Source organism: Pecten maximus, chromosome 2 (assembly GCF_902652985.1).
Source record: "Pecten maximus chromosome 2, xPecMax1.1, whole genome shotgun sequence".
NCBI lineage: Eukaryota > Metazoa > Mollusca > Bivalvia > Pectinida > Pectinidae > Pecten > Pecten maximus.
The window spans coordinates 36407320-36420998 of record NC_047016.1 but is presented as its reverse complement, the minus strand read 5'-3'; the positions used below and the strand labels follow the sequence as shown (position 1 = coordinate 36420998).

The 13679-nt window shown below is 34.1% G+C and overlaps 1 protein-coding gene across 1 annotated transcript in view; it reads left to right on the top strand.

Moving 5' to 3' along the window:
- Positions 1-13679, top strand: part of LOC117321945 — a 44006-nt gene that overhangs the window by 10602 nt on the left and 19725 nt on the right. The window contains 12 exon segments of the mRNA XM_033876578.1: positions 2339-2443; positions 3773-3903; positions 4181-4388; positions 5469-5607; positions 6026-6271; positions 7316-7498; positions 9333-9450; positions 11547-11658; positions 12043-12148; positions 12557-12610; positions 12902-12988; positions 13364-13468. Coding sequence (XP_033732469.1) covers positions 2339-2443; positions 3773-3903; positions 4181-4388; positions 5469-5607; positions 6026-6271; positions 7316-7498; positions 9333-9450; positions 11547-11658; positions 12043-12148; positions 12557-12610; positions 12902-12988; positions 13364-13468 — 1594 coding nt within the window.

The window sequence follows — 13679 nt, the reverse complement described above, 5'->3', positions numbered from 1 at the left end:
GGTGTGTATGTTTTCTGTGTTACATCATTCCCAGTCATATGGTGTGTATGTTTTCTGTGTTACATCATTCCCAGTGATATGGTTTGTACCCAGTTATATGGTGTGTATGTTTTCTGTGTTAAATCATTCCCAGTTATATGGTGTGTATGTTTTCTGTGTTACATCATTCCCAGTCATATGGTGTGAATCTAATTAAAATAAAATCTCTCATTACACTCTGCCTCATAACGTAGTGTGTAATGATAATCTGTATTTTAACCAGATTGTTTCCTGGCTCAATGGTAAAACTGGATTCTTCCTGAGAAAAGATTTTTGATGGTTTAACCCGATGGCTTTGTCAAGGTACCTCGTTAGACTAAAAATATTTCCTCAAATGGGAAAGTCTCTTATCTCCTCTTCCCAAATAAGAAATTCTTGGATTTTGAACAAAAGACTTTGAAGTTAAACTGTCAAATCTTTCTTCAAAACCACAAGGGTCAGGTGTCCCACTACCTAGGAGAAGATTGTTAACTGTCTAAACTGATGAGGGTGGAGATTTCTCTTTCCTTCACCATCAAGGAATTACTCTTTTTGATGATACTTTGTCCCTTTTATTCTACGTATTAAATCAGATATTTGAGAATGCTAAGGTTAATTATGTACAAAACAGAAACCAATGACCACTGACCATGTAAATCTTACATATAACAGAGGTGGGAGAAACTCGTATTTGTTTGACCTGTCCTATTCCTTATTGTTTGAATGTTTGTTCATGCCTTATCTATCCTTTATTTTCGCACACTTACCTAAAGAACTAAAAGACAACTCATTGTTTCACTGTCATTATTATAAAGCAACGTTGCGTTTTGTCTTATATGATACATTTGTATATATATTTCCTCTTCTGTTTGGTTCAGATGAATCTGTTTACTCAGATTATTTAGATTAGGACAGCTGATTTTTCCCCTTTTAACTGCACATTGCTCAGTCTTGTTGATTGATTTGTATGTTTTTCACAGTGTTTGAATTTTAGAATTAGTGCATTATGCTTTATCATTTCTGAAAAGATTTCCAGAAGTTTTTGTCACTTTTTAGCTTGTTTCGAACTCCTTCTATTAATAGAAATTTTAATGCACTGTTAACTTTTTTGATATTTTTAGTATGATCAGTCAAATTTGCCACCCAAACAAATAAATTTGATGAGGTCACCAGTGGCATTCTAGGATATACATATTTTTGTGTTAATGCCCAAATTATTTCCGTACAGTAACTATTGATGTAAAATTTGTATGGACATGATGAAAGTTCTTACAAATTAAATGTAATGTCATTTACACCTTTATAAATCTTGAGCTGAAACCAAAATTCCATGATTATTATGGTCACCATCAACCATTTAAGATTTTATCCTAAATGGTTTCTTCTTAACGTTTATATCTAATTCTCCATGAGTAATTCTTGAATTGTGCCTAAGTTATGCATTTTATGTTTTATCTGAAATAAGATGTACATAATTATATTATACTGACCATCTTCACCTTTTGTCTTTTTTGATAAACATAATCAATAGGATTGATGAAAATCCTGGTTTAAGATTATAATCACAAAACACTTAACAGGGGTACTTTCAACTTTAGAAAAAAAAATTGTTTTGTTATGATTTTGTTATGCACACAACAATTGTCCACTTCTACTAAAAACATGTGTGGTTATTATCAACACATATATACAGATACATATATCCTAAATATTTGATATCTGTACTTTTGGGCCATATATTGATACAAAAAAGTGGATTTTTGTTAACCAAACATTTCCCTGTTTACCAAAAATGATTACCACATACCCTTGGCTATTTCTAAGACCAGTGTTTGTTATAACTACATTTATATCATGAAATAGGGAAAAGAAAATATTCAAAGCAATTTGATAAAGTACTTCACAGCTTTATATATTATATATGATATTGAGTCTGCAATATCCTGCTGAAATCCTATTAAATGATTAATAGCAGTTGAAACTTAACATTTAATATATATATATACATTTGTATATATTCAGCATAAGCTTTGTATAAAACTGTACCAAGTGTTTTTATCTTACCTACTTCATCACATTTACCAGGTCCGTAATAATCCCACTCCAATATAATTATATGTAACATATTTACATCACCCTACAATGTTTACTGTAGGCCTGTGTGATAATCCTACAATATGATCACTATAGTGGACTGTGAGATACATTTAGTAGGAGTGTAAGAATGCAGTAGTAACTATAGGAAGGACTGTGTACTGTATCATCACACCTGTCCGCTGTTCAGCATGCGTTTATCATGATGCATCATGGCCTGTTCCAGCTATCCATCTGATTACTACACCCAGGGGTATGAGGACGATGGGTACAGTCAACGCAGTCAGTCACGGGGAGCTCACACCCCAGCCTCCATACCGGAGGACCAGTCGTAAGTGTGCAACATTCTGCCCGAACAGTTGTGTTGAATAATGATAAAATCTGTTGCAGTGATTTATCATAAAGGTTTACAGATTTAACTGAACGCTGCCATTGTTATATTCCAGGGGACTGCTAACTATACACCTCACTATGATGTCAGAACCCTATTATAATACTGTTACACATACCTGGTACTTGATTTAGAACCGTTTGTCAGCTACTCAATATAAAATGTACCATGAAGAAGACTCTTAAACTGAAAAGAAAATGAAATTAAATTATAAATATATCAACTACCAGTTATGATTATGATATAAGATTATGTTTGTGCTGCTTTGATGACTGGGCTTTTAGCAGCTGGGGATTTGGATTTTGAATTCACAAATGCCAATAATATGTTTAGATTTGCACTTGGTTATATTATAATGCAATAACATGCTTTTCATTACATATGTATATCTTATTTAAAGTCATTATACATACTGCACATCCATGTAAATGATACCATGGCCAGGTATTGTTATATCAGGTGTACTTTTGCATTTTGGTAATTTAAAAGTACCGTATATCATTATATGTATAATATATTCATTATATGTATAATATATAAACAAAAATTACTATTGAATCTACAGTGTATTTCGTTTGATATCCTTACTAACAACAATGATATAAGAAACCTGATATTGATAGACCTGGGACTGTATAACAAATGGGTATCAAATCAATATTAATGCATATGTGCATGAGGACTGCATGGGGAGTATGGATCAATTTTGTATCCTGATTACTACATGTTGACAATAATTTACTAAATTCTTGTTTCCAGCATTTCTTTGTATCGTTTTTCTCGGTAAATAATCATATCAAGTTGAAGGTACTTGTAAAAAATAAAACACAATGTACATACATACATATATGATACAGAAGGTACATAAAGTATTCCAAAGTACTGTACATAAGTTAGATTCAAACTACCATTGGACAAGAAGAAGATGTTTTTTGTCACAAGACTGTATCCAAATCAGAACTTAATGATCAATGAATTTAGGTTATAACAAGTTGATGATACAACGATTAAGTTTCACCACAAAATCATAATATAAATTGGTAGACTATTTCCAGCAGGATCCATGTAGTGTTACTTTATTGGCTAGTCTCTAAAATTGGGAATATTTGAATATAAATTTAAAAAGTATGAATTGCCATTGGATTATAATTCTTCAGTTGTGACTGGTACTGTACTCTTTTAAAACATTGGCTGAGTATATATACAGGTGATGTAGAGGGGTACTCCTTTATAACTTACAAAAAATACTTTATATTTATCTATATATAGCGATGCCTATGGTTATGGAGCAAGGACATCGAGTCGTGCTGGATATGATGACTACCACAGGGCCCATTATGATAATTACTATGGATACAGACAGAGTGGCTACCACTACCAGGATCAAGGGGTCACGGAAGGTGAGGCTAGTGTTGCTAGAGAACTTACAGGGAGCTACAAGTGTTGCTCTTAAGTAAATTTTGTTGTATTCAAAATTTAACTACATTGCCTTGACCACTAGGGAACAGAATGAAAAGTAACTCAAGAGGGTCATAGTTCATACATGTATATAGAGCTAGAGGTCAAAAACAGAAAGTACTACTAGCAAGACTTACGACTTTAAAATCTTATTAAATGGTCAAATTTCTGAATAGGTTAATGAATAATAATTGTTGTAACTTTTTGTTTGTCAAACAGAGATAAAACCAGGCAGGATAACACCAAAGAAATACACGATTCCTCACATGAGGGTTTGCTTTGGCCCTGGCGGTCAGATGGTTAAGGTGCTTCCAAATAATCCAAAGTATGGTCAACCTGCAACAGTGGAAATTCATGAAGTGGATGAATTGTTACAAGAGAACATGGAGACTGAAGAGCTCAAATCCTTCCCAGGTCCTGTGATCAGGTTAGTACTCCTTCCCAGGTCCTGTGATCAGGTTAGTACTCCTTCCCAGGGCCTGTGATCAGGTTAGTACTCCTTCCCAGGCCCTGTGATCAGGCGAGTACTCCTTCCCAGGTCCTGTGATCAGGTTAGTACTCCTTCCCATGTCCTGTGATCAGGTTAGTACTCCTTCCCAGGGCCTGTGATCAGGGGAGTACTCCTTCCCAGGTCCTGTGATCAGGTGAGTACTCCTTCCCAGGTCCTGTGATCAGGGGAGTAATCCTTCCCAGGTCCTGTGATCAGGTTAGTACTCCTTCCCAGGTCCTGTGATTAGGTTAGTATTCCTTCCCAGGTCATGTGATCAGGTTAGTACTCCTTCCCAGGCCCTGTGATCAGGTTAGTACTCCTTCCCAGGTCCTGTGATCAGGTTAGTACTCCTTCCCAGGTCCTGTTATCAGGTGAGTACTCCTTCTCTGGTCCTGTGATCAGGTTATTACTCCTTCCCAGGTCCTGTGACCAGGTTAGTACTCCTTCCCAGATCCTGTTATCAGGTGAATACTCGTTCCCAGGTCCTGTGATCAGGTGAGTACTTCTTCTTACGTCCTGTGATCAGGTCAGTATTCCTTCCCAGGTCCCGTTATGAGGTGATTACACCTTCCCAGGTCCTGTGATCAGGTCAGTAATCCTTCCCAGGTCCAGTTATGAGGTGATAACACCTTCCGAGGTCCTGTGATCAGGTCAGTAATCCTTCCCAGGTCCCGTTATGAGGTGATTACACCTTCCCAGGTCCTGTGATCAGGTCAGTAATCCTTCCCAGGTCCCGTTATGAGGTGATTACACCTTCCCAGGTCCTGTGATCAGGTGAACACATCTTCCCAGTCCTGGGATCTGGTTAACTTGATCATAACATTTCCTAAAAATCTGCCCTTGGTGCCATTTTTGTCACCTTATTGAATTGGCTAGGGTCAAGTTTTCATGAAGCAAATTTATTAGAGATATTACCATTAATACCTCATGATATATCTGTATTATTGGTGAAAATACATGTAAGATACATCCTGAAAATGCACATTATCTGTCATCTGTTAAAATGTTCATCAACAGAGGGGACACCCACAAGAACGATGTTCTATCATTTTGCCAACGGAAGGCGAGGGCCTGTGCCGAGAATATCAACATGATTGACCGCGAGTCTGCTGAACTAATCTGGAAACTTTTAGAATTACTTATCAAGCAAAATGGGGTAAGGATAAGCCTTCTGGCCTCAGCTTATGGTATCTATAGCAAGATTTATTTTTAAGAACAGATTTTGTCAATTTGATACTGAAACCAGTTTTGTCATTATAAAATTGTGTATAAAATTGAGTGTTCACTTTACCTGTATGAAAGGTGAAACAGTAAAGGGTGTAAAATGATAATCTACACACAATAAAAAGATTATTTCTGGAGTCTCTGCATATTCATTTAAAAAATTTGCATATTATCACTTTGTGACCACATAGCCTTTCTATGATATAACAGTTTTATGGACCGTTATGTTTATAGCATAGTTCTTGTCATTATTGATGCATTCATGTATCAATGACTGCATTTAAACACTGTTTATAGAAAAGTGAATTTGTTGTACAGACTGTTTATAGAAAAGTGAATTTGTTGTACAGACTGTGATGGGAACAGATATTGCGGAACTGTTGTTGGATGGACACGAACCTACCACAGCTGAATACAGTATGATCGGACTCAAGATTTCACAGAGTATGGACAATCTCGACCAGGAGTTGGACGACACCACTGAGGTCAACGCTTCCACCGTCTCTGTGACTGACCGCTCCGTCATCAACAGGGGTCGGTCTCGAGAGGAGGCTACTGACCGCTTCAGACATCTGTTGCTTTATGGACGTAAAAAGGTAAGAGTTTATGGTCTGTCTCATCTTATTAATAATCCATATCCTGATACACATAGGTAAATTGTATCACAGATCGATGTTGTCATGGGTAGTCAATTAGAATCATTCTCCATAAAGAATAATTTAACAAAGGCAGGTGTCTGAATGTAAAGCAATGCAATATGCTTTTTACATTGAAATTTCAAATTGATAAGAAAAATGTTATGTAATAATATTCTCTATGTTCTGGTGGTATTTGTCATGAAATCTTTTGTTTTCTATAAAAAAAATTGTATATATTGTTGATGATACTATGCATTACATGTCGATCCTCCAAAGTATGATTACACACATGTATACTATTTCTATATAATGTAGAATCTCCAATTAAGAAATATTAATGATTATCATAGTGTAATTCAAGATATTTTAACTCAATACTCCTCAATTGATTGCTTGATTAGGAATTACTACTACGGTTCATAGCTTGAATTTCATGAGGAAACTTTCTCTGAGGAAGTCCAACCGCAAATTAATTGTTTGTGACTTTGAACCTGTTGTCAGGACATATTAAGGGTGTATATTATCTCTTGTGAGGATATACAGTGTATTTGACTTGACTTTTAACCTGTTGTCAGGACGAATTAAAGGTGAATATTACCTCTTGCTTTGAGGATATACAGTTTATTTTACTTGACTTTTAATCTGTTGTCAGGATGAATTAAGGGTGTATATTACCTTTAATGAGGATGTAGAGTGCATAGTGAAAAATATCACTTTTGCTGATTTGACCAATCAAATTAATGATTAGAAAATACCAAAATAATTGATCAATCAGAAAGCCCGACATATATGTCAGCACCTGGACAGGGGGAACTACTTTTTTTGTTTACAAATTATCGCTGTAGGCCTAGTTAGCATACGGGGTAGGTTTTTCGTTGATAAAAAAATGTAATAAACAGAATATCTAACAGTGTCTTCAGTAATACCAAATATATTTCACTCGTGTGGCTAATATTTTGATATTTTTCACTCGTATACACGTGACTTTGAACCTGTTTTCAGGATGCATTAGAATGTGCTATGAAGAGAAACCTTTGGGGCCATGCACTGTTTTTGGCCAGTAAGATGGACAGCCGGACACATGCTAACGTGATGATCAGGTTTGCCAACACTGCAATGAAAATGAACGATCCACTTCAGACTTTATACCAGTCGATGTCGGGGAGACAACCAGCCGCTGTAACTGTAAGTGTGCCCAGAGTACCAGAAATATTAGCCCGGAAATTCAGTTTATAAACCAGAACTTGAAGCCTTCCCTAATTATTAGTATTGCCTTTTTGAAAATTCAGAAATTATATATTCAATTTGAATTTGAAAATTTAATTTGAAAAAGACACCATATATAAAATACCCAGTGCTAATCGTGAATTTCTATTGTCAGGCCACACCAAATTAATCAGTTGTTCTTCGGGAAACTGGTAAAAAAAATTGGGGCGAGCGAGCGAAATTTTTTTTTCTAGCAAAAAATTTCCATTTAGAGATTTGAAGAGGCGAAGCGTTCAAATGATGTGCGAGCGATATTTTTTTCCATTATTTTTTTTTCATTAAATGTTGGAAATAAACTGAATACCATATTGAACAGATGTTTGTGTCTATTTGTGATCAATTCAAGTACATGTATATCATGAAGTGATTTCATACACAAATAACTAAACAATTGTATGTAAAATCCAACAACAATTTAATACCTGATCTACTTGATCAAATCAAACTTAACACAGTTCTCTCATTTGTATGGAACAAATACCGGTATAATAGAAAATAATGTATAAAACAAAAGAAAATTGGCACAGAAAAAACAAAATCACTATATCATATATAATTATCTGGAACAAAAATAATAATACCATATAAAACAACAGAAAATTGGCATATTAGAAACACAATCATTAAAATGTATATGGCTGGGAATTCAGCATCTATCAAATATAATTGACTTGTATTTAACAGTAAAACTAAGGGCTTTTCCAGTAAAACATCTACCCTACCCCAGGAGTCCAGTTTGTTTTAGGGGTACCACCCAAAGAATTTATTTAATTAATTTTAATACACAGAAGTAATTGGAGCGAAATCTAACCATGGACAGAGGTGAATTGTTTTGGAATCCTGGGGTCATTTAGATATTTTAATGGAATAGCCCTAATACTAAGTCAAGAGGACAACTGTGAAATGATGAAATTGGAATAAAATAATTCCACATTTTCTGATTATTATTATGGAATACAAATAAAAAAAATATCACATAGGTACTGACCTTATTTAACAAAAAATATCATTCTTCAAAATAAAATAAATACTTTGATTGTTACCACATTACAAAAAATTTCCAAGGTGGTAGTTTCCAATTATTGTATATAATGACCCATGTATTGTATATACCATTGATAATAAAATACAGTTTAAACCAAGGTGGTAGTTAATACTGCGGATAAAAAGGTCATAAAACGTTTCATTGTTCTCCGCTTCGATCGCTGTATTTACATTAGTGCACCCGACCCCCTCTGTACACTTACTATAAAAATACCCATACTATTCCAAGAATTTACAGCAGACTATCCTCTACTCCTATACGTATATGAGGTCTTATTCCACCTGATTACATTGGTGGATATCGTTACATGACAGCCTGTCAAAAGTTTCCTGTCGTGAAAAACCTCTAATGTTATTGGAGTAACTATCCTCCTGCTAGGCCGGGGCCTTTCCGCCATTTTTTTTCATCTCTGCATCAGGTATCAACGAAACGCTTGTTTGGGTCGGCGTTTCAAGCGTCGAAATGTGTTGTAATAACCGGAAAAAGAAGTCGGAAAACAGAAAAAAAATCCGGATTTGACGATTTTTCCGGAGGTGCGGGAAAAAATTATTTTTATTTTTTTCTCGACTTTGATATTTTTGGAGCGGGATTCCCGACGAACAACTGATTAATTTGGTGTGGCCTCAGCTAAATTTATTCTGCCAATATGGCAACCATGCATATCATGATCATAATCTTGTATTGAAGTATGATCTTTATTTTGGACAGAGTATAGCTAATGACCGCTGGGGAGACTGGAGGCCTCATCTGGCTATGATTTTGTCTAACCAGGGTAGTAAACCTGACCTAGATAAAAAGAGTATCCTGTCCATGGGAGATACACTAGGTATGGCTATATGAACAATGATTTCAGTTTCACAGATCAGTAAGACGTTTTGTCAGTTTAGGAGATACACTAGGTATGGCTATAGGAACAATGATTTCAGTTTCACAGATCAGTAAGACGTTTTGTCAGTTTAGGAGATACACTAGGTATGGCTATAGGAACAATGATTTCAGTTTCACAGATCAGTAAGACGTTTTGTCAGTTTAGGAGATACACTAGGTATGGCTATATGAACAATGATTTCAGTTTCACAGATCAGTAAGACGTTTTGTCAGTTTAGGAGATACACTAGGTATGGCTATATGAACAATGATTTCAGTTTCACAGATCAGTAAGACGTTTTGTCAGTTTAGGAGATACACTAGGTATGGCTATATGAACAATGATTTCAGTTTCACAGATCAGTAAGACGTTTTGTCAGTTTAGGAGATACACTAGGTATGGCTATAGGAACAATGATTTCAGTTTCACAGATCAGTAAGACGTTTTGTCAGTTTAGGAGATACACTAGGTATGGCTATATGAACAATGATTTCAGTTTCACAGATCAGTAAGACGTTTTGTCAGTTTAGGAGATACACTAGGTATGGCTATATGAACAATGATTTCAGTTTCACAGATCAGTAAGACGTTTTGTCAGTTTAGGAGATACACTAGGTATGGCTATATGAACAATGATTTCAGTTTCACAGATCAGTAAGACGTTTTGTCAGTTTAGGAGATACATTAGGTATGGCTATATGAACAATGATTTCAGTTTCACAGATCAGTAAGACGTTTTGTCAGTTTAGGAGATACACTAGGTATGGCTATATGAACAATGATTTCAGTTTCACAGATCAGTAAGACGTTTTGTCAGTTTAGGAGATACACTAGGTATGGCTATATGAACAATGATTTCAGTTTCACAGATCAGTAAGACGTTTTGTCAGTTTAGGAGATACACTAGGTATGGCTATATGAACAATGATTTCAGTTTCACAGATCAGTAAGACGTTTTGTCAGTTTAGGAGATACACTAGGTATGGCTATAGGAACAATGATTTCAGTTTCACAGATCAGTAAGACGTTTTGTCAGTTTAGGAGATACACTAGGTATGACTATATGAACAATGATTTCAGTTTCACAGATCAGTAAGACGTTTTGTCAGTTTAGGAGATACATTAGGTATGGCTATAGGAACAATGATTTCAGTTTCACAGATCAGTAAGACGTTTTGTCAGTTTAGGAGATACACTAGGTATGACTATATGAACAATGATTTCAGTTTCACAGATCAGTAAGACGTTTTGTCAGTTTAGGAGATACATTAGGTATGGCTATAGGAACAATGATTTCAGTTTCACAGATCAGTAAGACATTTTGTCAGTTTAGGAGATACACTAGGTATGGCTATATGAACAATGATTTCAGTTTCACAGATCAGTAAGACGTTTTGTCAGTTTAGGAGATACACTAGGTATGGCTATAGGAACAATGATTTCAGTTTCACAGATCAGTAAGACGTTTTGTCAGTTTAGGAGATACACTAGGTATGGCTATAGGAACAATGATTTCAGTTTCACAGATCAGTAAGACGTTTTGTCAGTTTAGGAGATACACTAGGTATGGCTATAGGAACAATGATTTCAGTTTCACAGATCAGTAAGACGTTTTGTCAGTTTAGGAGATACACTAGGTATGACTATAGGAACAATGATTTCAGTTTCACAGATCAGTAAGACATTTTGTGTGGGAGATCTTTTAAATATTGCATGTAGTCTGATTTTGTATGTTATCAGTACAATTTTGTTAAAATGAAATTAAAAACAATGATTGTGTCAGTCCATTCCCTTTATTTTATTTAATATGTTTCCTCTGAATAAATATTCATTTATTATTGGCAATAGACTTAAAGTGTTCTAACACTGAGAAAACAGATTTTGTTACCAATCGTTATAAAATCCATTCGTTACTGTGTTTTGGTTTTACATTATTAAGAAAAACTTCATTATTTGTTTACATTATATGAATGATTTTAGAAACTATAAGATGACTACAAAATAATGTCAGCTATTAAATGAAAAGGAAGTAAATATATTTTATTTCATTTCAGCATCCAAGGGCTTTTTATATGCTAGCCACTTCTGCTATATGATGGCCCATGCTTCATTTGGCTCTTATTACAAAAAGACTGCCAAATTGGTTTTAATAGGAAACAATCACAGGTATGTAGAATCAGTCGAGGGTTGTAATATTTGTCCTGTGTAAAGTGTGAATATTTGATCTACACACAGTAGGAGGTAGCTTGCAATAATTTTCTAAGATGGGAGACGCATGAATAGAGTTACTTGCAAATAAGCCACTCCCTTCTTGAAGTCTATCTGTTTTTCTCTGGGTGATGGGCTTATTTGTGGTCAAGTACTTGCCAGTAAGTCTTTGGCAAAATCCTCTTTAATGTTTATTTACTAAGACCAGTCATGTAAATGTGTATTAAAATGTTGTTTTTTTTTGTTTTCTTTAATTTTGGAGTAGTTTTCAATTATAGAACAGGAGAATGAATTGCATTACAGAAACGGTTATCAGATATTTATTTGTTTATTTTATGACAGTCTGCCTTTGGAGGAATTCACTACAAATGAAGCCATCCAGTGCACAGAGATCTACGAGTATGCCATGTCACTAGGAAATTCCACCTTTTTTCTTAGTAATTTCCAGGTAAAATAATTATCTCTTCTAATAACACACTACAAATGGAAAAAGTTATTTAAAGGATAATACTAAGGATATTTTTAAACAATTTCAGTTAATTCAAGTTAATCTTTTATTGAAGAAATTAAAGAATTTCTTGTGTGAATATTCTGGACAGTAAATATTTTATGGAATAATGATTTTATGAATTTTAATTTACAGTTATAAAACGACTATTAGTTGAATTTCCAGACATTTACTCTTGGTTTCATATCTTGTAGTTCACTGTTTGGTAAAATCATAGATGAAGTTATCATTCCTAGAGATGTTCAATTGAATAATACAAATTTATAAATTTTACTATTATAAAATTAATAAATAATGGTGTAGATGATTGTGTATAAAGCAATATTCATGATTCTTTTTACATTGCAGTACTTCAAGTTTTTATATGCCTGTAGATTAGCTGAAAACGGATTTCCACAAGAGGTAAACAACTTGGTTCTATGATAATTATTTTGTACAAAATGTATTTAGCACTAACTATGATTTCGAAATATCAACTGTTTAAAAATTCTCATATTGTTGCAGAAACAGTGAGAATATAGATTTATATGAGCAGATTTTTTGCTGTATACTACTGTAATGTAGGAATCAGGCAAGGAAATATATTGCCATTCCTAATAACTAAAACAATATATCAAGATTTATTAAATATTGTTAATACCTGAAATTGAGTCAACCTAGCAATACAATGATGAAAATTTCTTTCTTTTGCAGGCTCTGCAATATTTGGAAGTAATTTCACGATATATCCAGCGTGCTCCAATATTCTTCCAGTCAACTCTAGTCAAATTGGTTTACGATGTAAGTAATCTTAGTTCCTATTTTAGAGAAAATTAAAAAAAAATAAAAACAGTTATATCTGTCAACTTTATGGTAAAAATAAGTATCTCAAAGTAGGCTACTTTGTCAGACATCAATTTATTAATATAATAATGAAATAACTTAAAATGCAAAAGTTTAAGAATTTAAGAATGAATGATACTGGTAAGTACAAAATAGGGGACTTGAATAATATCACAGACTATTTATTTATTTGAACATATCTTCTCTATGTTGGAGATGAACTTAATTGAAACAAATAAAACTTTGAATATTTAAAAAGTACTTCTTTTCAAAAGAATGTACTGGATATTGTATTATATATTAGTAGGATAATATTTTTGTGTATAATGACAGATGGCAGACCGATTGAAGCACTTTGACCCCCAAAGAATGCATACATCTGAAGACCAGGACCAGGCCTGGCTGTTACAATTACAGAAGATCTCACAAAGTTTCTTGGTATGTAGATATTTTATATACAGTAGTACTTTCATTGATCCTAGATCTTCGACTTACAATTTTGTATTGACTTTCCATTTCTCGATATATATATATATAGTTCAGTGACTATAATTACATCTACAACAAGAAAAAGTCAAGAAGGTACATAATTAAAGTGTGAAATCAAATCTGGTTATAAACTTCAATTTAAACTGATGTTCGTTGTTTT